At 50.7% G+C, this 26537-nt stretch overlaps 3 protein-coding genes across 16 annotated transcripts; all 3 read left to right on the forward strand.

Annotated features, from left to right (window-relative positions):
* The first annotated feature begins 1939 nt into the window (after positions 1–1939).
* Positions 1940–13755, forward strand: Clk2 (CDC like kinase 2). Of its 5 annotated transcripts, none has more exons than XM_038310806.1 (13): positions 1940–2215; positions 4159–4328; positions 5631–5859; positions 6539–6626; positions 6974–7040; positions 7206–7322; positions 9728–9894; positions 10798–10892; positions 11781–11910; positions 11998–12080; positions 12244–12323; positions 12494–12584; positions 13231–13755. In XM_038310806.1, the coding sequence occupies exons 2-13, from the start codon at positions 4159–4161 to the stop codon at positions 13414–13416; spliced, it is 1503 nt and encodes a 500-aa protein (XP_038166734.1). In that variant the 5' UTR covers positions 1940–2215; the 3' UTR covers positions 13417–13755. The 5 variants fall into 5 exon arrangements, with proteins under 5 accessions (XP_038166734.1, XP_038166735.1, XP_038166736.1 ...); XM_038310807.1 differs by having other exon boundaries at positions 6542–6626; XM_038310808.1 differs by having other exon boundaries at positions 5634–5859.
* Positions 13756–14418: 663 nt separating this feature from the next.
* Scamp3 (secretory carrier membrane protein 3) lies at positions 14419–19899 on the forward strand. 2 transcript variants are annotated; one of them, XM_038310810.1, is made up of 9 exons: positions 14419–14627; positions 14962–15039; positions 16516–16644; positions 16723–16843; positions 17830–17958; positions 18276–18435; positions 18529–18630; positions 19047–19164; positions 19481–19899. In XM_038310810.1, the coding sequence occupies exons 1-9, from the start codon at positions 14562–14564 to the stop codon at positions 19625–19627; spliced, it is 1050 nt and encodes a 349-aa protein (XP_038166738.1). In that variant the 5' UTR covers positions 14419–14561; the 3' UTR covers positions 19628–19899. The 2 variants fall into 2 exon arrangements, with proteins under 2 accessions (XP_038166738.1, XP_038166739.1); XM_038310811.1 differs by having other exon boundaries at positions 14422–14627; positions 16723–16840.
* A 147-nt stretch (positions 19900–20046) lies between these two features.
* Positions 20047–26040, forward strand: Fam189b (family with sequence similarity 189 member B). 9 transcript variants are annotated; one of them, XM_038310796.1, is made up of 12 exons: positions 20047–21117; positions 21318–21374; positions 21562–21672; positions 21779–21898; positions 21996–22151; positions 22530–22702; positions 22831–22930; positions 23506–23644; positions 23852–24397; positions 24845–24913; positions 24998–25251; positions 25344–26040. In XM_038310796.1, exons 1-12 carry the CDS (start codon positions 20872–20874, stop codon positions 25515–25517), a joined length of 2145 nt encoding a protein of 714 aa, XP_038166724.1. In that variant the 5' UTR covers positions 20047–20871; the 3' UTR covers positions 25518–26040. The 9 variants fall into 9 exon arrangements, with proteins under 9 accessions (XP_038166724.1, XP_038166725.1, XP_038166729.1 ...); XM_038310797.1 differs by having other exon boundaries at positions 25031–25251; XM_038310801.1 differs by having other exon boundaries at positions 23575–23644.
* Positions 26041–26537: the final 497 nt, after the last annotated feature.

Here is a 26537-nt window from a genome sequence, read left to right on the forward strand (position 1 = left end):
CAGTTGACTATTCTCTGATTTTCCTTAACTTTAATATGCTTATTAACCAAGGGTTGTTTTCCTTCAGAATTCTCCTTTCTGGCAATTTCCAAACTCCTTATATAGTGTTGTTTTTTTCCTTTCTGTTTTTAAAAACATACATATTTATTTTTTATGTGCCTGGGTATTTTGGCCTGCACATATATCTGTATACTACATGCAATGCCTGAAGAAGCCTGAAGAATGTTCAAGTACAGGAACTGGAGTTACAAGGCTGATATGAGCTACCATGTGTGTGCTGGGAAATGAACCCAGGTCTTTTAGAGAGGCAGCCAGTGCTCTTAACTGCTGAGCTATCTCTCCAGCTCCTCAGATAGATTAGATAGTTAGATAAGTAAATAGTTTGTTTTTAGACAGTCTCAAGTATCGCTAGGATAGCTTTAAACTCATTACATAGCCAAAGATAGATACCCCCCCCCCCACGCTCCCCTGAGACAGGGTTTCTCTGTAGTTTTGGAGCCTGTCCTGGAACTAGCTCTTGTAGACCAGGCTGGCCTCTGCCTCCCGAGTGCTTGGATTAAAAGAGTGCACCACTACTGCCTGGCTGCCAAAGATAACCTTGAGCCCCTGATTATCCTGCCTCTACTTCCCAAGTCCTGGGATTGATCACATGTAAACTGTCCGTGTGGCTCTCCAGCCAGGGTATCCTGGATAATAGGAACTACTCCATCAACTGATCCACACCCTGAGCTAGTTTGTTACTCAGACAATCTCACACTGGCCTTGAAATTTTTCAGATCCTCCTGCCTCAGCCTTCTAAGAGCTGGCATTATGGGCATTAGCTGCCATGCTTAACTTCTTGTTCTTTTTTAATATTTAGTAAATTGGGGCTGGAGAGATGGCTCAGTGTTTAGGAGTTCGAACTGCTTTTCTGGAGAACCTCGCACCCACATCGGACAGTTCACAACTGCCTAGAATTCCAGGTCCAGGGCATCCGATGCCCTCTTCTGACCACCATGACTACCTGCACTGACGTGCGTATACCGTTACACACAAATAATTAAAAATTTTTGTTTATTTATTATGTATACAATATTCTGTCTGTGTGTATGCCTGCAGGCCAGAAGAGGGCACCAGACCTCATTACAGATGGTTATGAGCCACCATGTAGTTACTGGGATTTGAACTCAGGACCATTGGAAAAGCAGGCAATGCTCTTCATCTCTCCAGCTCCAACAAATAATTTTTTACATAATAAATTTATTTTATTTTTTATTGATATTTATTGAGCTCTGCATTTTTCTCTGCTCCCCTCCCTGCCTCTCCCCTCCCCACTTCAATCCTCCCCCAAAGTCCCCATGCTCCCAATTTACTCAGATCTTGTATAGAGAAATAATTTAAGGTAAATCTAAAAACACAGAGAGAAGATTCAATAAATTTTCACTTAATACAAATTAGCTAAAACATCATGGTCCCCAGTTCTCCCCTTCTTTCCTGGCCACGCAACTGCCCCAAACATAAATGACTTTTGTGCAGGACAAGGCGGGACCTCTCCTTGCTGGCCTTGAGCAGCAGGAGGATGTATTTTCAAGCTATGTTTGAAGTATCTGACTTCATAAAGCCTCACGGGAGTCCTTTGCCTAAGTGATACAATGTAATTAGCATTCCTTTCCTTAAACCTCCAATATTAAATAAGCCACAAATGTCTTCAGGTGAAGAGCAAGAAGGAGGGATGGGGAAGGATGAGTACAGGGCAACAAACACGTGGCAAGCTCCTAGTGCCACCCGACCCGAAACCACAGGCGCTCCCAGAGCTTCACGGACTCGCGCGGGTGCCGGTGAAGCCGGAGGCGTACACCGAAAAGGGCCGGGTGTGCGAGGGCGGAGCCCATCAGAGCCTGGGAAGTGACGCAGGACGTGCGTGCGTACGTGCGTGCGTGCGCTCCCGCTCACGGCAGCGGTGGCGGAGCGGAGAGGCCAGAGCCGGAGACCGAGCAGGGATCGGGCCCCGGGAGGGGGCGGTGCGAGAGGCGCCGAGCGGATCCTGTGGGCGGGGACGGAGCCCGGGCGGGCGGGACTGGAGCAGAGCCCGGGAACGGGGCGGGAGGTCCCAGGGCCCCGGGTTGGGGGGTGGAGCCGCACTTCGTCGCCGCGGGGGTGCCGGGACTCCGGCCGCAGTGCCGCCGCCATCACGGACTTCCTGTGGGACAAGCGCACGGGCCTCGCCGCCAGAACGGTGAGCGCGCGGGCTGACGGACCTTGGGGCCTCTGAAAGATGGCTACCACCAGACGGGCGGCGACGGGATGAGGCAAAATTAGGAATGTTGGGCTCTGGAAGTAGCTGAGTAGTAGCGCGGTTAGAGGGAGGGAGGCCGACCGCTCCGATGTAGCGACGAGACTTATAGTAAACTTGGAGGGAGCCGTAGAAGTGATGAGGTAGGGACAGGAGCGATCCCAGACGTGCAAAAGTTGGACCAAGGGTTTAATTGGAACCAAGAAGTGTACAGGAAGAGTTTGACTCCGGGGAATTAGCCAGGGTTTTTTGCGTAAGAAAGAGGGGGAGGCAAGATTTAGGAGTTGAGAAAGTAGACTGGATTCGCTTTTCTAGGAAGGACCCAAGTGACTTTGTTGATAGGGTGTCCAAAGTGAGATGGCATTTATGTTAATTAAGTTAGTCAAGATTGAGTTACCTGGGAAAGGCTCCTGCTTCCATCTGCTTGTTTTGCCAGCCACTTTAGGCCAATGCACTGTAGGTCACCTTTCTTACTTTAAGGAGGTTGGGAGGAAGTGGCCCAGAATGGCAACCAGATGTTGGAGTTAAACCTGCAAACCTCACGTTCTTGGTCGTGGGCCAAAACTGTACCTGAGATTCATTCTATTGGGCTTGTCCTTTTCTTTTCTGGAGTGGAAGAGTGCTTTTGCTCTGGTTTTTCCCTTTGACCGAAAAATTACTTATGAACCCTAAGAGTCCAGTTTTATTTAATGGAGGCCCAGTTATTAGTTATGTTAGTTAAAAACTAGTTATTAGGCTGGGGGTGTAGCTCAGTTGATGTGACAGTTCTCACTGGCATGCTTGAAGCTCCTGGTTGATCTCCAGCTGTGTAAAACCAGACGTGCTGGGGCTGCTCTGTAAGTTTTTCTCTTGGAAGAGAAGGTAGGAGGATCAGCGTTCAAGGCCATCCTAGGTAGCACAGCAAAATTGAGGACGAGCTGGGTAGTGGTGGCAGTGGCGCACGCCTTTAATCAGTCCCAGCACTCAGGAGGCAGAGAGAGGCGGATCTCTGTGAGTTCGAGGCTAGCTTGGTCTACAATAGCTAGTTCCAGGACAAAGATACAGAGAAACCCTGTCTCAAAAAAAAAAAAAAAAAATTGAGGACAGCCTAGGATATGTTAGGTCACACTTCACACACACACACACAGGGGGGGGGGGGGAGAGAGAGGAGACAGAGAGAGACAGACAGACATTTGGGAGGCACAGGCAGGTGGCTCTCTTGAGTTCGAGGCCAGCCTGGTCCACACAGAGTTCTAGGAGGGCAAGAATTACCAAAAAACCCTGTCTTGAAATGTCAAAAGAGGGAAAACCCAGTTATTTTCTACCTATAAATACAGGGGTGGTAGGGAAGATACAAATGGACAGCCACTTTGTGGTGCTGTTCCACAGCTTTGTCAGAGATCTGGCCAGATGTGTGAGAGACATTTATAGGACCACACCCTGGTCCCTCAAACTGAATTCCTGCCCTTGTGCTACTACTAATGGAGGAATGCAGGAGGGGGTAAGGCTTGTTGTTAATAACTAAAACAGTTGTGTAAACTAAAGCTGTATTTTGTTTGCTTGTGAAGAACTCCAGAGGGCACAGCTGCATATAGATTGCAGCAGAGATGGACTGTGGCAGTATTTATCAGTCACATACTTGTCACCTGTCACGAACTGTGGCTCAGACCTGAAGGTCTTCATGGAGTCACACTTGAGGTAGAGCGATTGAATTTGACTTTCTCGACTTTTCAGCCAGAATTTGTAGGTGGTTGTGTAGTCTGTAAAGGAAAGTTGTAGACACAAAGAAATCTGTGTACTAGAAAGCATAAGAAGACAGCTTTGTATCTCCAGAAGTCTGCAGTCCCAGAGAATGTTTCTGAACACTCAGATTGGTCCTTATCATTCTGCTTTTTCTTCCCTCCCAGATGCCTCATCCCCGAAGGTACCATTCCTCGGAGCGCGGTAGCCGGGGGAGTTACCATGAACACTATCGGAGCCGAAAGCATAAGCGAAGAAGAAGTCGCTCCTGGTCAAGTAGCAGCGACCGGACAAGGCGGCAGCGGAGGGAGGACAGCTATCACGTTCGGTCCCGAAGGTGAGCCCTTGGGAAGAGAGACTGGTTCCAGGTCACAGGTTTTTTCATTTATTCAATAAATGTTGACTGGTTATATGCTGAAGCCAGTGGGCTAAGCAGCTGGCCAAAAGTGACATGGGGCTAGGTATGTACTTCTGTGGTAGACCATGTACCTAACACGCATTTGGTCCTTGGTTCACTTCCTGGCATATACATATACATATACATATATATATATATATATATATGTTATATAGTTATTATATATATTTATATTATATTTTTTTCCAGTACTTGGGATAATAAGGCAGGATCAGTTCAAGTCTTCTTTGGACTTCATACCGAGTTTGAAGCCAGTGAAACAGTCAAAAAAAAAATTTTTTTTTGACAGATGGAAAGGAAGTACTTAGGGAGGGAAGCTGCACCCACCAGGTTTCGTTGGAATGGTCTGGATGTGTGTAATTAAGACAAAACTTACTTTTTCCCCTTCTTAAATTTTATGTGAGTGAGTGTTTTGCCTCCGTATCTGTCTTACATTACATGCGTCCCTGGTGCCCTCAGCACCAGAAGAAGGAAGTTAAGGAATCCCCTGGAACTGAAGTTACAGATGGTTGTGAACTTCCCTGTGGGCGATAGAAATCGAACCCAGGTCCTCTGAAAGAGCTATCTCTTTAGCCCGTTTCCCACTGTTCTGAGACAGGGTATCACTGTGTAGCCCTGTCTGGCCTAAAACTCTCACAGATATGCCTGCCTCCCCCGCTGGAGCCCTAGGATTAGTGATGTGTGCCACCATGCCTGATTCACAGAGAGCCTTGTGAGAAAGGGACACCTAAGCTGGCCTAGTGGGACAAATGAGAATCAGTGGTCGAAATGTCTTCAGTGGCAAGAAGTGCATGCCATATACTAATAGCTAAAGTGAGGTCTGTGGGGTTGAATAATTCAGTGGTGGGACTGGAGAGATAGCTCAGTGCTTAAGAGCACTGACTGTTCTTCAGTGGACCCATGTTCAATTCCCAGCACCCACAGAGACATTCATGCAGGCAAAACTCCAATGCACATAAAATAAAAATAAATTAAAAAAATAAAATAATTCCGTGGTATGGAGAGGAGTGGATTGGATTAGAGCAAGGCCACATTTCATCCGGAAACGTTAGAGAGCAAGCGGGTTCTTGGTTCTGTTTCGTTAGACAGGAGGAGCCCCCAGAGGATGTCTGCAGGTGCTTCCTCATGTTATTCCTATGGTTCTTCTTTTAAGATAGGACCTTGTTGCATGGTGTGACAGGAAATGTGGCCTGGACCTTACGGGTGTTTGTTACCCAACAGCAGCTATGATGATCACTCATCTGACCGGCGGGTTTATGATCGTCGGTACTGCGGCAGCTACAGACACAATGACTATAGCCGGGATCGAGCAGAGGCCTACTATGACACAGACTTTAGGCATTCCTATGAGTACCATCGGGAGAACAGCAGTTACCGAAGCCAGCGCAGCAGCCGGAGGAAGCACAGACGGCGGAGGAAACGTAGCCGCACATTCAGCCGTTCATCTTCAGTGAGTGCCAGCCCAGACCTTAACTCTCTATTCTTTTTCAGTCCCTCAGGGACTCTGGTAATTAAAAAGTCCCCTTATTCTCATTCATGCTTTGAAGCATGAACATTGAAGTGTGTACTGAGTGTGCCTATCCTCTTGGGAGCTCTCTGACTCTCGAGGGGCCCCAGATCTACTTTGGAGAGAGAAGGGCATGAGGCATTTATGCCTAAGTGATAAGCTGGGCTTGTGTTGGGAGCAGCTACTTTGCCCAGAGGCCTCTATTTTTTTTATGAGGACCTTGCTTTTTTAAGGCCTATATCTCCCAAGCCCTGTGCTCTGTGGCCCCTCAGCAGGCGAGTTTGGGTTGGGGGGCAGGGGAAGACTGCATATGCCTAGAAGGGTGTTTCATAGAGCATGGGATTGTGGGTAACACTGGCAACATCATCAACGTTTTCTGCTCTACCCATGCCTTCTCCCTGTCCTGATTTGGGTTTGGGGACTTGGGATTATGCGCCGCTCTCTCTTCTCACACCAATCCGCCTTACCGCATCTGACGTGTTCCCTTCCACTGTCCCCCATCATCGTCTGTCCCCCCTGGCTGGGCGCCTGTGACCGGTGACCCCTCTACCACCCACCCTGACTCCCTTCGGCCCCCGATCCGACACCTGGCTTGCTCCGACCCCCCCCACCCCCCCGACAGCAGCACAGCAGCCGGAGAGCCAAGAGTGTAGAGGACGACGCTGAGGGCCACCTCATCTACCACGTCGGGGACTGGCTACAAGAGCGATGTACAAGCCAAATCGTAACATTCCTATAGCCTGTAATGGTCCCATAGTCATCCTAATGTCCCATGCCAACCCAAGTCACAGCCTCTTTTGCCTTTTCTCAGTGGTGTTGCTCATCTGGGTGGTTTGAGTTGCTGTTGAGAATTGACTGTTGCCCGCTCCCAGCTCTCATGGCCCCTGGGTTAAAGGTGGTGGGAGTCACACAGGGGTTTTCTTCCCCTGCAGCCATCTGTGTCTGTTCCCCTTCCTTCATCTCCTCACCCCAGGCTGCTCTGCCCTATTTCCTTCCAGCTCATCTCATTCCCCCTTTTCTCCCTCCCTCTCCCCGACCCTGCTTTCTTTCGTTTCAGATGAAATTGTAAGCACCTTAGGAGAAGGGACCTTTGGCCGCGTCGTGCAGTGTGTGGACCATCGCAGGTAACCGCTGGCCTGCTGCTTACTCCACATCTGTTAGGCATGGAAGATTATGAGGGCGTCAAATTGTTGGTAGCTTAGACAGACAGAATTTCTTAGTACTTACACTGACCTAGTCAGTCTGAGATGTTCTTGAACCCAACAAACGCCTCCCCTATTGACCTACAGGGGCGGAGCAAGAGTTGCCCTGAAGATCATTAAGAATGTGGAGAAGTACAAGGAAGCAGCCCGACTAGAAATCAACGTGCTAGAGAAAATCAATGAGAAAGACCCCGACAATAAGAAGTAAGCAAGCAAAGGCGTGTGTGTGTGGAGCTAAGGGCTCCACCTCCTGAAGGAAGGAAGACTCCAGACAGGGCTAGGCAGGCAGGAGAATATAGACCTTCATGTTCATTCTTTTTTCCTTCCTTCTTTTCTTTTCTTTTCCTCCCTTCCTTCTTTCCTTCCTTCCTCCCTCCCTCCCTCCCTCCCTCCCTCCCTCCCTCCCTCCCTCCCTCCCTTCCTTCCTTCCTTCCTTCCTTCCTTTCTTTTGTAGACATGGTTTTTCTGTGTGGTTCTTGCTGGCCTCAAACCTCCTTACAGACCAGGCTGGTCTTGAGCTTACAGAAATCCTCCTGCCTCTGCTTCCTGAGTGCTGAGATTAAAGCCGTCTGCCACCACACCCAACCCATTCAGTTTTTGATCATATAAGAGTAGGAGACCAGTAGGATGGGCCTGTGGCACTTTAATCACCCCGCTTGTCTTTATCACATTTAGATTGCTCTGCAGTCTGGGCGTGCCCCCGGCAGTGATGAACATCACCACTGGTGGAGCAGGCTTCTAATCCTAGCCACTGGGAGAGGAAAAGACAGATTGGGAGCGCAAAGCCTGGCTGGGCTACAGAGCAAGCCTGAGAATTTAGTAACCCTTTTCCCACAAATGAAAAAGGTGCTGGGGATGTATCCCAGGGATGGAGTGCCAGCCAACTGTCTTACAAAGTCCTAGATTCAAACCCCAATACAACATACAGACACAAAATTTGTTCGGGAAACTGAGGCAGGAGGCTCAGATGTTTGAGACTAGGGCTAGAGAGGTCACTCAGTAGTTAAGAGTATATACTGCCGTTGGGTAGGACCCGAGTTTAGTTTCCAGTGCCCATATAGAAACTCACAATAACTTTACAGGAGCCAGGCAGTGGTGGCACATGATTTAATCCCAGCAGAGACAAAGGCTGGCGGATCTCTCAGTTCACAGCCAGCCTGGCCTACAGAGTGAGTTCCAGGACAGCCAAGGCCATGCAGAGAAGCCCTGTCTCAAAAAACAAAACAAAACATAGCTCTCAAGAAATCTAGCATCTCTGGTCTCCTCAGAAATCTGCAGTCTCATGTCCATAACTCACACCTAATTACAAATAACATTTTTAAATGCAGTGGGCTGGTAGTAGCAGACCCTTAGTGGTCTTGAGTGCTAACTGAAGAGTAGCAGGCTCTAGACCTTTGCTGAGACTGTGGGCATCTATGTGGTCCACACAGTTCATAGACTAAGCATTGCATAAACTTGTGATGCAAAGGCTTGGTTGTTTTGTTTGTTTTTTGGGCAGTATCTCATTGTAGCCCAGGCTAGTTTCTACTCAGTTTTGTAGCCAAAGGCAAGGATAGACTTGAATTCTTAATCCTCTAGCCTTCACCTAGGATTATAGAAGTGTACCACCACACCTAGTTTTATGTGGTATCAAGTATTAAACTTCTGTACATGCTAGGCAAGTACTTTACCAACTGAGTTGTGTTCCCAGCCCAAATAAGATTTAACAAAACAGTAAATATAAACTATTATATAAATATTACTAATATTAATATATAAATATTACTGTCAGCGCAGTGACTGATAGTAAATTTCTGGCATTAGAGCTGGGATATAGTGGCTTATTAATTTGAGACCAGGGTGGGCTACATATAAATTTCTAGGTCAGACTGGGCTACAGTGAGATCCAGACTTAACTGAGAACCCAGATTGTTTGGAATTTGGTGTTAATAGCTCTTCAACAAGTAGGGGTGGGGGAGCTCGTTTGTTTATTTGACACAGGGTCTTACTACGTACCCCAAGCTGTCTTCAAATTCATGGTGATCCTCCTGCCTCTGAGTTCCTGAGTGCTCTGACTGTAGGAGTGCATCACCACACCTCGTTTAAAAAATAGTTTTTTTTTTTCCCTTGAGGGTTGGGATTGACCATGAGTTCTTGCATAACAGGCAAGTGCTGTCTTCTGAATTTCAGCCCCAGTCCAGCCAAGAAGTTTTGAACTACTCAAAATGATACAAAAATATGTTTGGGAGTTTGGCAGGTAGAGGTTTTTGTTTTGTTTTGTTTTGTTTTAAGTGACAGGGCATCACTTAAAAATGTGCAGGCAAACCTCAAACTCATGCAGTTGAGGGTGACCTTGATCTTATGATTCTCCTGCCTCCACCTCCCCAGGGCTGAAATTGCAGGTTCATGTCAACATAACTATTAAGTATAATGCTGCAGGTGGAACCTTGGGCCTTGTGCATGCCAAGTAGGTGCTTTACCAAGTAAGCGACATTCCTAGCCTTTGTTAGTGATATTAACTGGCATGTTTTTATACAGCTGGAATCAACAACTGTGCAGTCCTTCCTTTTGGTGGGGTGGTGGGCTATTGGGAGCATATTAGATATCCAACTTCCCCTATCTTTTCCCAGCCTCTGTGTCCAGATGTTTGACTGGTTTGACTACCATGGCCACATGTGTATCTCCTTTGAGCTTCTGGGCCTTAGCACCTTCGATTTCCTCAAAGACAACAACTACCTGCCCTACCCCATCCACCAAGTGCGCCACATGGCCTTCCAGCTCTGCCAGGCCGTCAAGTGTGAGTGGGGTGGGCTGAGGCGGACTCTGGGGCAGCACTTCCTTCTATCAGACTTGGTCTGTATACTTGTGTGCTAGGCAGCCCCTAACCAGTCAGTGTACCTGCACACCTGAGACTGACATCTGACGGAACTCCTTGACTGATGCCTTGCCCATCACTGGTTCTCTCACTCCACACTCACAGCACAGCCCTTAGTGTCTTTCCCTCCTCCCTTCTTTCTTGGAGAAGTGCTGGACAGCAAGCACAAAAACACACAAGTCCTCTTGCTGGAGTCTTAGGTTTGTGTAATGGCGCTCTTCACTCTCACAAAGCACACGGAAGAAGACTGAATCGTTCATCTGAGGTACCAGCCTCGGAATGCAGAGTAATTGTTCCTCTGCGTCTTCACAGTGATACAGTTTGGGTTTGTTTGTTTGGTTGGTTTTTTTTTGTTGTTTTGTTTTTTTGTTTGTTTGTTTGTTTGTTTGGTTTTGGTTTTTCGAGACAGGATTTCTCTGTTAACTTTGGAGCCTGTCCTAGAACTAGCTGTTGTAGACCAGGCTGTCCTCAAACATAGAGATCCGCCTTTCTCTGCCTCCCGAGTGCTGGGATTAAAGGCGTGCACTGCCACCGCCCGGCAGTGATGCAGAGAATTGAGTTTGCAGTGTCTGATAGATCAAAATCAAGACCAAATAAAAACTCCCACTTTTAGCGCACGCTGCTTTTCCATCAGATGAACTATATATTTTATATTACTCAGGATAGAGCTCAGACCAGGCATATCATTTAGTTGCAGAGCAGAAAGTAATCCCAGTGAAGTCTGGGCCTGCCTCCAGCTTTGTCCTTGGTACTCAGTCAGGGGTCAGCTGCTGCAGTTAGCACTAGCCACCTGGATCAAGCCTGATCTAGCCTTCTCCCCTGCAGTCCTCCATGATAACAAGTTGACACACACGGACCTCAAACCTGAAAATATTCTGTTTGTGAATTCAGACTACGAACTCACCTACAACCTAGAGAAGGTAAGATGGCCAAGGGCCGCCCTCTGGCCAAAGGGGCAGGCAACTGGGCCAGTTGGCTTCTGGTTAGCTGTGTTCTCCCTTTGACCAGTTTCTCCCTGTCTGGCTTCAACTGGGTAAAACCAGTGTACCCCAATAAATTGAAAGGGAACAGTTTAAGGAGACTTAAATTGAAAGACAATTTGGAACGTTTTCTGATAGGATGGAAGTGTCCATGCTCTCTTTTTCAGATGTGTGTTTCTGTGTAATAGGAAAGAAACTTGCTGGACAGCTTGAGTCTCAGTGCTAAAGGGCCTCCTCACTGGTTTTTGTTTTTGTTTTTGTTTTGTTTTTTGGTAGATTTTATTATGTATATAGTGTTCTGCCTGCAGGTAGACATTCCGGCCAGAAGAGGGCACCAGATCTCATAAATGGTTGTGAGCTGCCATGTGGTTGCTGGGAATTGAACTCAGGACCTCTGGAAGCGCAGCCAGTGCTCTTACCCACTGAACCAACTCTCTAGCCCCCCTCCTTACTTTCTGCTACATATTACAGATTTCCAAAACAGTCCACCAGACACTTTAGTCGTTGAGGACTTAGAGACGTCTATATTATTTCATAATCATTTCTTAGTCTTCTTCCTTTCCTATTCTAAAGTACTGCTGTAACAGCTGGTGTGGTGGCACAAGCCTGTAGTCCCAGCACTTGGGAGGCTCTGAGGCAGGAGGATTGCTGCAGGTTCAAACCCTGACATGGCACATAGTGAAATCTTGTTTTCAACATACAATAACAAAATACCAGTAGCCAGATTTCCATGGGCATATGGGAAAGGCTACATTTTTCAGACTCCAAAGCTCCTCAGTCTGTGAATCTCGGTCTGACAGAGATTCATCCCATCTGCTTTGCTCCTAGAAGCGAGACGAGCGCAGTGTGAAGAGCACAGCTGTGCGGGTGGTAGACTTCGGCAGTGCCACCTTTGACCATGAGCACCATAGCACCATTGTCTCCACCCGCCATTACCGGGCCCCAGAGGTCATCCTTGGTAAGGGAGCTCAGGGCTGCCCAGTGTGAGGTGATGTAGGGTAGAGTGTCCTAAGCATCTTAATACCTCTTGCTCCTCACCTCACAGAGTTGGGCTGGGCACAGCCATGTGATGTGTGGAGCATAGGCTGTATCATCTTTGAGTACTACGTTGGCTTCACCCTCTTCCAGGTAAGTGGTGGGGATATCACTGGGCCACCTGGCATTCTTCTGCCCATTTTCTTGATCTGCTGAGGACATACATAGGCAGTCCTCTCTCCACATTGCCCATCTGGCAACTAGTCCCCAGCATTCCTTCCTGAGTGCCATAATTAGATCTATCTTTGTTTCCCAGACCCATGACAACAGAGAACATCTAGCCATGATGGAAAGGATCTTGGGTCCTATCCCTTCTCGGATGATCCGAAAGACAAGGTGAACCTTGAGCAGGAGGGGCTTGCCCTTCTCTCCATGGAGTTTGTCTGTTGCACATCATTTTCTTTCCTTGATATCCCCGCGCCCCCACTTTCTTTCACATGGTTAAACGGGAAAGCATTTTATAAAATGGGAACCTTCTGATGCAATAACTTCCCCTTCCCCTCTAGAAAACAGAAATATTTTTATCGGGGCCGCCTGGATTGGGATGAGAACACATCAGCTGGGCGCTACGTGCGTGAGAACTGCAAACCACTGCGGGTGAGCCCTGATAGGGGTATATGTTGTCCACACTCTGAAGGTTGCTTCCTTCTGAGGGTAGTCTGCCCCTCGAATGCATTTTATAAGCAGGAGGTTAGGACAGGGAGTATGGAAAACTGAAAGAAAACTTGATCAACAATGGACAGAGAAGAGAGGATGGTTTCGCAGAGGCAAAAGAGGTTAGATAGCCTAATCTTGAGACAACCACAAGCCAAATCAAGGTCAGACAGAAAAGAATAAGCCAACTTTGAAGAGCTTATGCTTTCATGTGGAACTAAGGAAGACTCATGAAGTTAACAAGGATATACAAGTAAAACTTTGAATGAATGTGAAGGAGTCACTGTGCTAGTATGAGTGTAGGTTGGTCACAATGTGGTTGTGGTAAGGTAGCATTCAAATCACATGCAAACCGAGTCTTGGTTCTTTTTCCCAAAAGGAAAGGTAGGGCTGTGGGGGAGGCAGAGAGCTAGGGATGGTGGCACAGACTTACAGTTCCAGCACTTGGGGTGCTGAGGCAGCTGCAGTGCATAGTTCCACAACAGCTGGGCTCTGTAGAGATCTTATCTTAGAAGGAGAATGAAAAGGAAAGAAAGATAATAAAAGTTTGTCAGGCAGCCCGGTTTACCTTCTTCCTGCCCTCCACCAGCGCTATTTGACCTCAGAGGCAGAGGAACACCACCAGCTCTTCGATCTGATTGAAAGCATGCTAGAGTATGAACCTGCTAAGCGGCTGACCTTAGGTGAAGCCCTCCAGCACCCTTTCTTCGCCTGCCTTCGGACTGAGCCACCCAACACCAAGTTGTGGGACTCCAGTCGGGATATCAGTCGGTGACAATCAGGCTTTGGACCCTCCTGCTGTTTGTGTAGCAGTGGGTGTCCAGTCCAGGATACTGGTGCTTTTTTATACATGAAAACAGAGCCAGAACTCAGCCCTCTCCTGCCCTTGGCTCCTTTATACCTGTAAATATGTGAAATAGTGTATATAATGACAGAACTTGTACCTGTCACTTCAACTCCTGCCTTGTATAGACTGCTCTTTACACTTCCAACCGCATCTGCCTCTCATGTGGAGTTGATGTGGGCAGAGTGAGGTAACCAGGTGGTGTCTACCCCATGTTTTATAAGGGATTTTGTACAGTCTTTGTGAAATAAATGCTTCATCTGACCCCCATCCCTGGAATTTGAAGATCAAGGGTGTTGGGGTGAAGGGGTGAAACAATTGGTAGCTATTCTGAATTTGGGTACAAAGGCAGAGCTTCTTTGTCTTCCCAAATTAGAGCCAAGACTATGAATTTAAATACACTTTCTTTTCGAAGATAGTAAAGATTAAAACAGATGCGATCAGGTAGAAGTTGTGTGATCTGGAGTAGTTACTGTTGGGAAATAGCTTTGACCCTGTAAATAAGTGGGCATGTGACTGTAGCCATGAAGCTGTCCCCTCAAGTAGATCCAGAAACCCATATAGAAAACAACCTCCCGCTGGCGGTGGTAGCCCACGCCTTTAATCCCAGCACAGAGGAAGGCAGATCTCTGTGAGGCCAGCCTGGTCTACAAGAGCTAGTTCCAGGACAGGCGCCAAAGCTACCGAGAAACCCTGTTTCGAAAAACAAAAAAGAAAACAGTCTCCAGCCACTTTCCAGTGCAAAAGTTTCCTGTGTTCCGTTCCTTTACGTGAGGTCACCTGGGATGAGAAGTTCTTTCCTGCTAGGCAGTCACGTGGAGGAAGTGCGGCGCTAGACTGCGGAGACTGGTTCAGGGTTATCACGTGAGGTGCTTCCCGCTTAAGTTTTTTTACTAAGGCGCAAGCGCAGTTTGCTGCTGCTGCGGGAATCTTAGCGACTCTTCCGGTTGCTTTAACCAATTGGAACACAGAGAAGCGGGTAGACCGAGCGCACCGAGCGAGTTCTCAGGGCCGCCGGCGCCGTACTTCCACGGCAGGGGCGTGGAGGGCAGGGGCGGCCGGCCTCACTTGCAAACATGGCTCAGAACAGAGACATCAGGAGCCCGTTCTCCGACTCCGGCGAGCTTGACAATCCCTTTCAGGTGACTTGCGCCGGCCTCCTTTGGGCAGAATTTCCCCCAGTCTGTGGGGTCGTACTGCTATTCCCATTCGTGACATTTGACCCAGGGAAGGAGTGTCTCTACGTGGAGGTTACGGCAGCTCCAGACCAGTGAGCACTGGGGGGGCTAATGGAAAGTGGGCTCTGCCCGTGTAATGAGTGGGTTCTAGCAATATAGGGTGATGGAGTTGAAGACAAATGTTGGGAACAACGGCGTATCACCGAGTCTCAGTACTTAGAGCTACCAGCGGCTTGGGGAAGTTCCTAGGAATTCCCTTGGCATCGAGTGCCCCCTGAACCTAAGTCTCTGCTCTCAGGACCCAGCTGTGATCCAGCATCGACCCAGCCAGCAGTATGCCACGCTTGATGTGTACAACCCTTTTGAGAACCGAGAGGTGAGCAATTAGAAGGAACACAGAAGAGCAGGGGAAGGGGAGTGTGTGATAAGCTCCGTCTGTGCGTACTGGGGCTTTAAGTACTGTGTATTTCGTCTGTCAGTACTGGGGCTTTAAGTGTTGTGTATTTTAGCTCTCTGAGAGACAACATACAATCAGGGCAAGCCTAGCCCAGGGCAACGGAGTCATCTAGTTTGGAGTTAGAAAAGTCAGTCCAGGGAGGACCATCGGTCTGTGGAAAGGCTTACTTGAAGAGAATCGAGGTTGGGGCTTGTCAGGGTTGAGAAACCTGCTTAGGTCTGCAGTCAGAGTGCAGACGATGAGGAGGACTAGTAGACATTTGAGAGTAGAGGAGTTAAGGGGAGCACAGGGGCTGTAGCTCAGTTGGAGAGGGCTTAATCCCCAACCCGCAGCACTACATAAACAGGATGGGGACACTTGAGAGGTACAGGCAGGAGTAATCAAAGTCCAGGTCATCCTTGGCTATTAGCAAGTTGGAGGCCAGAGTGGGATTATGAGACCCTGTCTCAGGAAGGGCGGAAAAGCCAGGTAGCTCAGGTGCTAAAGTCTCAGCCTGAGTTCAGTCCCAGGACCAGTGTGATGGCAGAACAGAGCAAGCTCCCACAAGTTGTCCTCTGACCTCCACAGCCACACCATGATTTGAGAGCACACACACACACACACCAACTCACACATATGAGTAAATAAATGTAATTTTAAAAAATTTAAAAAGTTGGGGGCTGGAGAGATGGCTCAGAGGTTAAAAGCATTGACTGCTCTTCCAAAGGTCCTGAGTTCAATCCCCAGCAACCACATGGTGGCTCACAACCATCTGTAATGGGGTCTGGTGCCCTCTTCTGGTCTGCAGGCATACACACAGACAGAATATTGTATACATAATAAATAAATAAATATTTAAAAAAATTTTAAAAGTTAAGGAGGGACTGGAGAGAGGGCTCAACAGATGAGAGCACTGGCTGCTCTTCCAGAGGACCCAGGTTCAATTCCCAGCACCCACATGGCAGCTCGCAACTGTCTGTAACTCCAGTTCTAGGTCATCTGACACCCTCACACATACATGCAGGTAAAACAGCAATGCACATGAAATAAATAAATAAATCTTTAAAAAAAAGTTAAGGAGACAGTATGTGGATAAATGCTTCGTGTATTACTGAAGCATTGGATAAGAGGCGTGGCCAGGACTACTACACGTCCTGAAAGAGGTGTCCAACTTAAACTCACACAAGAAGTAGCTTCCTATTGGGCACATGACACAGGACTATCCAGTGCTTAGAATAAGGCAGGAATATTGCAAGTTCTAGACTAGCCCAAGTGCCTGTTGTCTCGAAAACAAAGCAAACAACAAGGAGGTTCCTGATTGGTCGGAGAAGAGCTGCTGATGTGGCAGATAAGGCACGCAGACGAGATCTCCGTATTACCAGGGAGTAGCTGACCTCTGAGGCTTGTTTTCAACAGCCCCCGCCAGCCTATGAGCCTCCTGCCCCAGCCCCAGCCCCTTTGCCGCCACCCTCAGCTCCCACTGTACAGTCCTCAAGAAAGCTCAGCCCTACGGAGCCCAAGAACTACGGCTCCTACAGCACTCAGGTAAGTGGGGTGCAGGTGGTAAGGAAAGCAGGCAGCGCTGCTCTGCAGCTCACAACTGCCTCTGCTCCTGTTGTATAGGCTTCTGCTGCAGCTGCCACTGCGGAGCTGCTCAAGAAGCAGGAGGAGCTCAACCGGAAGGCAGAAGAGTTGGACCGCCGGGAGCGAGAGCTGCAGCATGCTGGCCTGGGTGGCACAGGTAGTAAGTAGGTCTTGGTAGGGTGAGAAAGAATGCTTGGTAGTTTGGAAGGAGCTGCGAAAGCATCTTAGATCATGTTCGTCAGTCAGGTTATTAGAACTGAGGTAGAGTTAGAGTTGGCACTGCTTCTTAGCCATGGGATCTTACGCAGTTACATAATGGGTTTGTTTTTTAAAGATTTATAATATTTTTATTTTGTGCATTTGATTGTTTTGCCTGCATGTATGCAAATGCATCCATATGTGTGCTGTGTCCATGGAGGCCAGAAGAGAACAACAGACCCCCCCAGAGCTGGAGTTACAGGCTGTTGTAAACCCTTATGTGGGTGCGGGAACCAAACGCTGCACCTTTGCCAGAGTCATCGCTCCAGCCCTGGGCTGGTGGTCTTAGAAATCCCACCACTGAACCGGGCAGTGGTGGCGCACGCCTTTAATCCCAGCACTCAAAAAACCACCACCAACAACAAAATCCCACCACTGAAGTTTCTTGCTTTTTTTTTTTTTCCGAGACAGAGTTTTTTGTCTGTAGCTTTGGAGCCTTCCCTGGAACTTGCTCTGTAGACCAGGCTGGCCTCAAACTCACAGAGAGCTGCCTGCCTCTGCCTCCTGAGTGCTGGGACTAAAGGTGTGCACCACCGCCCCAGCCAGTTTCCCGTTTTCTAAAATGTTCTCATTTTACAAAGTAGGAAATCGTAAGGGTTAAATAAATTCACCTATGCAGAGTTTTTGACATGATCCACAAATACTGCAAATTTGCTTACTCCTCTTTTTCTGTTCTTTGTTTTGTCTTGGAAGGGTGAGCTGGAACTTTCTGTCCTCCTGCCTCAGCCTCCTCAGTGTGGGATAATAGGTGCGCTCTGCCATGCCTCCTGTTTCCCACTTTTCGTTTCTTTGGACTCATAACTGAGAAGACAGGAGTGGAGGGAGGGGAGTGTCCCTTGCTGATTTACACTCCTTTGTGAGGCCTTCCTCCTGCTTTTTGCCTTACAGCTCGACAGAACAACTGGCCTCCCCTACCATCTTTCTGCCCAGTCCAGCCTTGCTTTTTCCAGGACATCTCCGTAGATATCCCACAAGAATTTCAGAAGACAGTGTCCACCATGTACTACCTCTGGTTGTGTGAGTGTGAGAAGTCTTTTTGGGAGACCTTGCAGATAACCTGTGAAATGCCCCCAGAGCACACTCTGAAAGCGAGGCCCTTTAGGGTTACTCTCTGTCATGGTGTGTGTGTTCTTAGCCCACCCTGCCTCTGTCACCACACATAAATGGATTCTGAATTATTGCAAATTTTTTAAGGAGATTATGCCTGATCTGTGGGGTTCATTCTCTAGGGCATGGGGTGCCATCTTTTCATGCTGCTGCCACACTGGGAAGGCATCTGTGGCAGGCTTCACTGCATTCCAGACAGCCCCTCATCCTGTCCCTCTGCCCCTCAGGCAGCACTTTGACTCTTGTGCTGAATTTCCTGGCCTGCCTGGCCAGGTTCTGTGTGGACACCAGCAGTGGGTCCGGCTTTGGGCTATCCATGCTCTGGCTCCTCCTCTTCACCCCCTGCTCCTTCGTCTGCTGGTACCGCCCGATGTATAAGGCTTTCCGGTATGTGAGGGCCAGGCGGGGGTCTGCAGGGGGTCCCATAGCTGCTTCTCCAACCCCAGTCTTAATTCCCCCACCCTTTTTTTCTCTTTGCAGGAGTGATAGTTCATTCAATTTCTTCGTTTTTTTCTTCATTTTCTTCGTCCAGGATGTGTTCTTTGTCCTCCAGGCCATTGGCATCCCAGGGTGGGGCTTCAGGTGTGTGAGTTGCCACTTCTCCTCCCACTGTAGCAGTTCAGTTTCAGGGTAGAGTTGTCCAGTAGGGGACATGTGGGCTTCCCCAAGAGGCTGATGTAACAAGTCAAGATACCTAGCTAGAGAGCCCAGGGAGCTCTAGACAGGAGCAGAAGTCTTCCTGGGGAAGGCATGTCACCACAGTTGAGAGAAGGGAGCACCCTCTAGTGAGAAGATCCTGTTCTGAGTGCGGACGCCAGGAGAGCTAGGAGCTAACACTTCAGAGACGAGTTAAGTGGGACTGGTTCGTGGAAGGCCGCCATATTGGTGACCACTGATGGGCGTGTTACGTATTCACAGCATACCCAGTGAAGGCTGGGAAAACAGCCCCTGCCAACACCTGCTAAACAGCCCTCCTCACCAACACCTCTTCCCCACAGTGGCTGGGTATTCGCAATTGTGGCGGTGGGCACCAACCCAGCCGTGGCCGTGCTCATGCTGCTGGTTGCTCTGCTCTTCACTGGCATCGCCGTGCTGGGGATTGTGATGCTGAAGCGGGTAAGGGGCACGGCGGGAGTGGGAGTGAGGGGGACAAGGCGGGAGTGGGGGTGAGGGGGTGAGGGGCACAGCGGGAGTGGGGGTGAGAGGGTGAGATCACGGGTCCCTAGGGGTGCAGAGTGGAACAGTGAGAAGGAACCAGGGCAGGGCTAGCAGAGGGGCGGGTTCTCAACTAATGGACTTTGGTGCAGGGAGGGAGGGAGTGTCATCCCGGAAGGAAAGGTAAGAGCAGCAGCCGGTGAGTGGTGGTGGTGTCAGCTTGGGGTGGGTGGGAGAGACTTGCCTATGTAGTGATGTGTCTGCTATCATCTTGCAGATCCACTCCTTGTACCGCCGAACAGGTGCCAGCTTTCAGAAAGCCCAGCAGGAGTTTGCTGCTGGTGTCTTCTCCAACCCTGCAGTTCGGACTGCTGCTGCCAATGCAGCTGCGGGGGCTGCTGAAAATGCCTTCAGGGCCCCATGATGTCCCCTGGGATGTCCTGTCCCTGTCCCTGGAGTCTCAGGGGCTCAGGGAGGCATTGCTACTTAATAACTTCTATGGGGCTCTTAATTCCACAGCCAGGAATCTAAACCTGACGTGGAGGTTTGGGGAGCCCACTGTGACTCAGTCATTACTTGCCTTTATCCCCCATCTGGAGACACTGCTGCCACCTCTCACATACCCCAAACCCAGATTCCCTCTGCTGTGCCAAGGATATCTCTTCCGTTATTTAAATTAAAAAAGAAAAAAAAGTATGACTAAAACTCACCATTTCCTGGATCTTTACTGGAGATCAAGCCATTTAACAGAGTGTTGGGGGAGGGGCTGGAGCGAAGCAGAGTGTCTACAGGAGAAGCTGTTCTTGACAAACCGGGTGAGGTGGTAGGAGGCCCGAGATGTGGGGAGCCCCAGCCCAGTCTATTTGCCACCACTTTCCTTAAATGATGGACAGTCAGCCACCCCTGCTGAGAACTGTGCATCCCAGGAACCTGAAGTATTAGGTAGGGCGGGAAATGGGCACAGGAATGGTCCTTAAGGAGCTAGGCTTCAGGGCGTGGCTGAGGTTGGAGGAGGGCCTCTCCCTATCTCTTCCCCTCCCCAGGGTTGCTTTCGGACTACAGCTCCCGGAATGCATTGCACCAGCCGCCACACCCCTCCGTACCACCATCAGCCCCCCTCCCCCCGCCTCTAGAGCCTGCCCTGCTGCAGCTGGAGGAGCTAAGGGAGCAGAGCGTGGTGGGGAGGGGAGCGGGACCGCGACCCTGAAGCCAGTTTCCGCGGCCTCTCCCCACCAGGCGGCCCTGGATCACCAAAGGCACCTCTAGTCCCTGCATGCAGACCTTTCTCCTCTTCTGTAGACTTCCTTGCATTCCTCTCGCCTTTGCCCTCCCCACCCTTCCCTGGGCTCCGGAACGCTACTCTTATCTTCAGTCTAGGATCAGCCCTTCTCGGCACCTCTCTTCATTAAGGAAATGCAATGAGCCGGTGCTCTCGCGTCCTCATCGCTGCCCCGGGCACGGTACCCGTCTGGTGGTGGGGTGGGAGCCCCTCACTGTCCCTTCGTGACACCCCTCCTTTGGGCCTTCCTCCAGCTGGTGTCCCTGGGGGATGCCCCAGAGGACCTAGCCAGGAGGTGGGCTTTACAGCAAGGGCGCTGGAAAGGATAAAGAACGGGGCCTTGGGCGCCTCTGAGATGCTCCCAAGTATCAAGGGGAACCGAGCGAGGTATGGGCAACCAGGCGGCAGGCATGATGCCCTCGCCCAGTGACTCCAGCCGCTCGCTGACCAGCCGGCCCAGTACCCGGGGCCTTACCCACCTCCGCCTCCACCGACCCTGGCTGCAGGCCCTGCTTACGTTGGGGCTAGCCCAGGTACTCTTGGGCATCCTGGTGGTAACCTTCAGCATGGTGGCCTCCTCTGTCACCACCACCGAGAGCATCAAAAGGTCCTGCCCGTCTTGGGCTGGGTTCTCGGTGAGTTGGGTAAAGAGTGCACAGTAGTGGGGTGGGAGAAGCTTCTCAGGCTCCACCCCTCCTCACCTTCAAGCCCACAAGCTTGTCTTTCCTTCCTCCCCGGTCCTCTCCCTCCTTGTAGGGCTGGGTGCATCCTGTGGCGAGGGGCTCACTCAGGTGCTTCCCCTGCCAGGCTGAGCCTGTGCCCACTCTGTCCCTAGCTGGCGTTCTCCGGGTTGGTTGGCATTGTGTCCTGGAAGCGTCCATTCACTCTAGTGGTAGGTGCCAAGGCCCAATGCCCACTGGGAGGCAGGTGCCCAACACCAGAGGGGATACCCTTTATGCCACCTTTATGCCCTCAGGAAGGGGAACTGGCTTTCCAGTTGATGCCAGGCTGTCAGAAAGTGTGTTAGGAAGAGGGTGACTGGGAAGGTCCCAGTCTGAGGTGACATCCTCTCCCCCCAGATCTCTTTCTTCTCCTTGCTTTCGGTGCTCTGTGTCATGCTCAGCATGGCTGGCTCGGTTCTCTCCTGTAAGAATGCCCAGCTGGCTCAGGACTTCCGAGAATGCTCCATGGTGAGATTTGAGGTGGGAGAGCTGGAATCAACTGGTTAGGGGAAGCGTGAGGGACCCTTGAGTTTGCTCTGATCCTGGCTGCCTTGCCCTTCCCACTCCCATACAGGAAGGGAAGGTCTGTGTGTGCTGCCCCCCTATTCCTCTACACAGACCCTGTCCAGAGTGGGGCCAGGAGCTGAAAGTTGCCCTTAACTCCACCTGCGATGAAGCCCGCGGGGCCCTCAAGGTGAACATGCTGTCCCCAATGCCTTCTCCTTGCATACGTGGGGTTTACCCCTCCCAAGCCCCGTACTCCTCTCCTCTACTTGTCTTTCCTTCTCCAGAACCTCCTCTTCAGTGTCTGTGGGCTCACCATTTGTGCCGCAATAATCTGTACCCTCTCTGCTATTGTCTGCTGTGTGCAGATCTTCTCCCTGGACCTGGTGCACATGGTGAGAAGGGAGCGAGGCCCAAGCAGAGAGGTCCAGTGGAAGCATGGAGTGCGTAGGTGGTGGAACTGGACTTGCAAAGTAGTAGCTACAGGTCTGGGTTCTGAGCCTGGGGCTCTGGGCCACCTGAGGAGTTTTATTACAGGGATGTTTAGGACCAAAGGGAGTGAAGAAGACTGGTTGGATGGGCTGAAGCCAAGACAGCCTAGGTGGGAGCAGGGATAAAGATGGACAGTGGTGGCAGGGAAAAGGTGCTGTGGACAGATGTGAAACGGAAAGAGATTTGTGGGTAGGCAAATTGTATGCTGTAGGCATAGATTGAAGGAACTGGGTGTGGTTCAGAAGGATTGGAACTGCATCTTGGAGAAGGTAGGGCCATAAAAATAGCAAAAAGGAAAGAAATTTGAAACCAGACTTGCTCCCCAGCAGCTGGCCCCTGAACGCTCAGTCTCAGGCCCCCTAGGGCCCCTGGCTTGTACATCTTCGCCTCCAGCTCCTCTCCTCCACACCATGCTGGACTTGGAGGAATTTGTCCCTCCCGTGCCCCCACCACCCTACTATCCTCCAGAGTATACCTGCAGCTCAGAAACGGACGCACAAAGGTGAGGCTGGGTGAGGTCCTGCTGGGGAACCTGAGGAAGAGGATGGGGCTGGGTCCAGCATGGTGGGGAGGCAGAGTTGTGGAGCAGGAGCTGTTTCCCAGGCCCTGATCCTCTCCTCATCCCGCCAGCATCACGTACAATGGCTCCATGGATAGCCCAGTGCCCTTGTACCCTACTGATTGCCCTCCTTCTTACGAGGCCGTTATGGGGCTACGAAGAGACAGCCAGGTGAGGAGGGCTCGGTGCAGCCGGGAGCTGTGGATAAGCTGTTTGATAAAGATATCAATAGTCCTCGTGATCTCTATAGCAACCCCCCTGTGGGCTTTCATCTTCCCTAGAGCTGCTGAGGTGGGTGGGAGATGAACTAGTACGTCTCTAGTATAAAGATGTGCCGCTGCGTGTGATGGTTCACTCCTGTAATCCCAGCGCTGGGGAGGCAGAGGCAGGCAGATCTCTGAGTTTGAAACCAGCCTGGTGGTGCCTACAAGAGCTAGTTCCAGGACAGGCTCCAAAGCTACAGAGGGTTTCTGTGTCGAACAAAACAAAAAACAAAAAAACAGCAATGCCCAACCAAGGCTTCAGTGACCTTGTCTTAAAAGATCTTAAAAGATGGAAACTAATACCCTCATAAGTGATTTATACAAAGCCACCTGTAGTGGCAAGTCTAGAAACAGCACTTGGGAAGCGGAGGCAGCAGGATTAGGAGTTTAAAGGCTAGCCTAGGTTATACCCAGTAAACCCTGTCTCAAACCCAGCTAACTTACAGAGAGTGACAAAGCTGGTCTGGAATCTCTGCTCTTCAGTCTTTCCAGTGCATGGGAGTGGTCATGCCAGTGCGAAGGGCTGGACATTTGACCCTGTGTCTTCTGCAGGCCACTCTGTTTGATCCTCAGCTTCATGATGGCTCCTGTGTCTGTGAGCGGGTGGCCTCCATTGTAGATGGTGAGCGGATTGGGGTCGGAACGGACAGGGCAGGGTGGGGCCATAGGGAGGGAAAAACAAGGCTGAGCTCAGCTAGGGTTTGGAGGTGAAGGACTGTGACTTCGTAGAACCCTGGGATTATCTGTCTGCTTGAAGATAAAGCTGGAGTCAGAGTGGCAACTGCCCTCCTGCTATCCTACCTAGCGCTCCCTCCCTTGCCACCCACAGTGTCCATGGACAGCGGGTCCCTGGTGTTGTCAGCCATTGGCGACCTCCCTGGGGGCTCTAGCCCATCAGAAGACTCATGCCTGCTGGAACTCCAGGGCTCTGTGCGCTCCGTCGATTATGTGCTCTTCCGCTCCATCCAGCGCAGCCGAGCAGGCTACTGCCTTAGCCTGGACTGCGGCCTGCGGGGCCCCTTTGAAGACAGCCCCTTGCCCAGGCGGCCCCCTCGGGCTGCCCGCTCCTATTCCTGTTCAGCCCCTGAAGCCCCACCCCCATTGGGTGCCCCCACAGCTGCTCGCAGTTGCCACCGATTGGAGGGCTGGCCGCCCTGGGTGGGACCTTGCTTCCCCGAGCTGAGACGGCGGGTTCCCAGAGGAGGCAGCCGCTCAGCTGCACCCCCTCCTACCCGAGCTCCAGCTCGACGCTTCAGCGATAGCTCAGGTTCCCTCACCCCGCCCGGGCACCGGCCTCCTCACCAGACACCTCCTCCACCACTGCTGCTGCCAAGGTCTCACAGCGACCCAGGCATCACCACCTCCAGCGATACTGGTGAGCCATACCGTCCCCTGGTTCAGGGAAGGGTAACCACTAGAACTGGGACCCTGCCCTGAGGGACAGAGGCTTCTGGAGTACTTGGTTCTTGAAACCATTTCCACAGCGCCTAAGGCTGGGCTACATAACAGGTTACTTGGTTATAGAGACAGATCAGCCAGAAGTCTCTGCTTCTTACTGAGAAAAGATATAAAGCGAAATAGTTCACAGCCACACAGGAGGAGTCCGAAATCTCATCTGGGGATCCTAAGCAGAGCTAGGGAGACTACCGCAGTGAAGGAGAGCACTGGAGATCCCATCTTCCTACATTAGATCATCTGCTTGTAGGCAGAGGTGATGGAGTGTGAGAACCAGGAAATCCCATTGAGCCTGGGCTCTCCGGACGGTGGACAGCGGGAGAGGTGTGGTCATATAGCGCTTACACTATCCTTTTTCTCTGCCCAGCTGACTTCAGGGACCTCTATACCAAAGTGCTTGACGAAGAAGCCGCCACTCTCTCCTCTGCAGACACAGGTCCGTACACAGGTGGTAGGCCGCTGGAGGGTGTAGGGCCACTGTGTGGCCGACACACATGGGCTACACGCTCTTTCTCTGCAGGGCTCTGTTCTGAAGCCTGCCTTTTCCGCCTAGCCCGCCGCCCTTCCCCCAAGCTGCTACGTGCCCGCTCAGCTGAGAAACGCCGCCCAGTGCCCACTTTCCAGAAGGTGCCTCTGCCTTCAGGTCCTGCACCTGCCCGCTCTCTAGGGGATCTGAAAGGAAGCTGGCCAGGCCGAGGTCTAGTCACTCGTTTCCTCCAGCTGTCCAGGAAGTCCCCAGATCCCGCAGGAACTGCAGCCCATGGACATAAGCAGGTAAGCGTTAGGGGAGCCGGGAAAACATCACTGGGAAAGCTTGGCGCTTTAGGTTGGCCCATACCAATACCCTCTCCTGTGTCCCCTTCCAGGTGCGCAGGAGCCCATGGGGACGATCAGGTCGGGAGAGCCTCCACCTACGTAGCTGTGGTGATTTGAGTTCTGGCTCCTCCCTAAGGCGACTCCTGTCCAGCCGCCGGCTAGAACATGGTGTGCGCCCACACAGCCTCAGCCTCAATGGAGGCAGCCGAGAGACTGGGCTCTGATTTGGGCTTGTACCAGTGAACAGATCCAGACAAATGCTGGAGCCACAGGCATTGGCTGGTTGGGACCTGCAGCCCTGTGTACCCGCTGGCTCAAAAAGAAACCTGCTGTATCCCCTCCAAGGCCTTCCTTTCCTGCCTGCCTGTGGGGGCTCCTGCTGCTTGCCTCTGTCCCTATGGGAAGCAGAGCTTCCGTCCTGTGCTGCATGGGTGTTCTAGCTGTGGGAGGAGATGCCGCTGCTTACAGCATTGATGGAGGAAACTTAGTAATGGTCCCCAGCATGAGAATGCCTCTTCCTGATAGTAGCTGAGTGTTGGCGATCAGGTAAATTTGTGCCTTGCTATGTGGTGGCAAGGACGGGCTAGAAGAGACATGAATCTAGGTGGCTTCTCAGCTCTGCCACCTCTAGCTGCATGACCTCGGGCAAGTTATTTAATCTTAATTGCCTGACCTGTGAAACATTGTGAACATGAATGTTTGTAACACTGAGTAAGCCTTCAATAAATTTCAGGTTTCTCCCTTCTCGTTTGGACTGTTCTGTTGTTGTTTAAGCACAGTTGAAGTTTATTAAAGACATTTTTAACATAGGCTTAGTTTGTTTTTTTTTTTTTGGTTTTTCGAGACAGGGTTTCTCTGTGGCTTTGGAGCCTGTCCTGGAACTAGCTCTTGTAGACCAGGCTGGTCTCGAACTCACAGAGATCCGCCTGCCTCTGCCTCCCGAGTGCTGGGATTAAAGGCGTGCGCCACCACCGCCCGGCTTAGTTTGTTTTTTTAAGACAGGGTTTTTCTCTGTGTAGCCCTGGCTATCCTGAAACTCCATCTGTAGACCAGGCTGGCCTCGAACTCAGAGATCTGCCTGCCTCTGCCTCCCAAGTGCTGGGACTAAAGATATGCACCACCACTGCCTGTCTCTTTAAAGGCTACCTTTATGAGTATTTTGCCTTATGTAAGTATGTGTACCACGCCTGGTACCCAAGGAAACGAGAAAGGGCATGAAGTCCCCTAGGAATGGATGGTCAGTA

Source organism: Arvicola amphibius, chromosome 14 (genome assembly GCF_903992535.2).
Source record: "Arvicola amphibius chromosome 14, mArvAmp1.2, whole genome shotgun sequence".
NCBI classification, from domain to species: Eukaryota; Metazoa; Chordata; class Mammalia; order Rodentia; family Cricetidae; genus Arvicola; species Arvicola amphibius.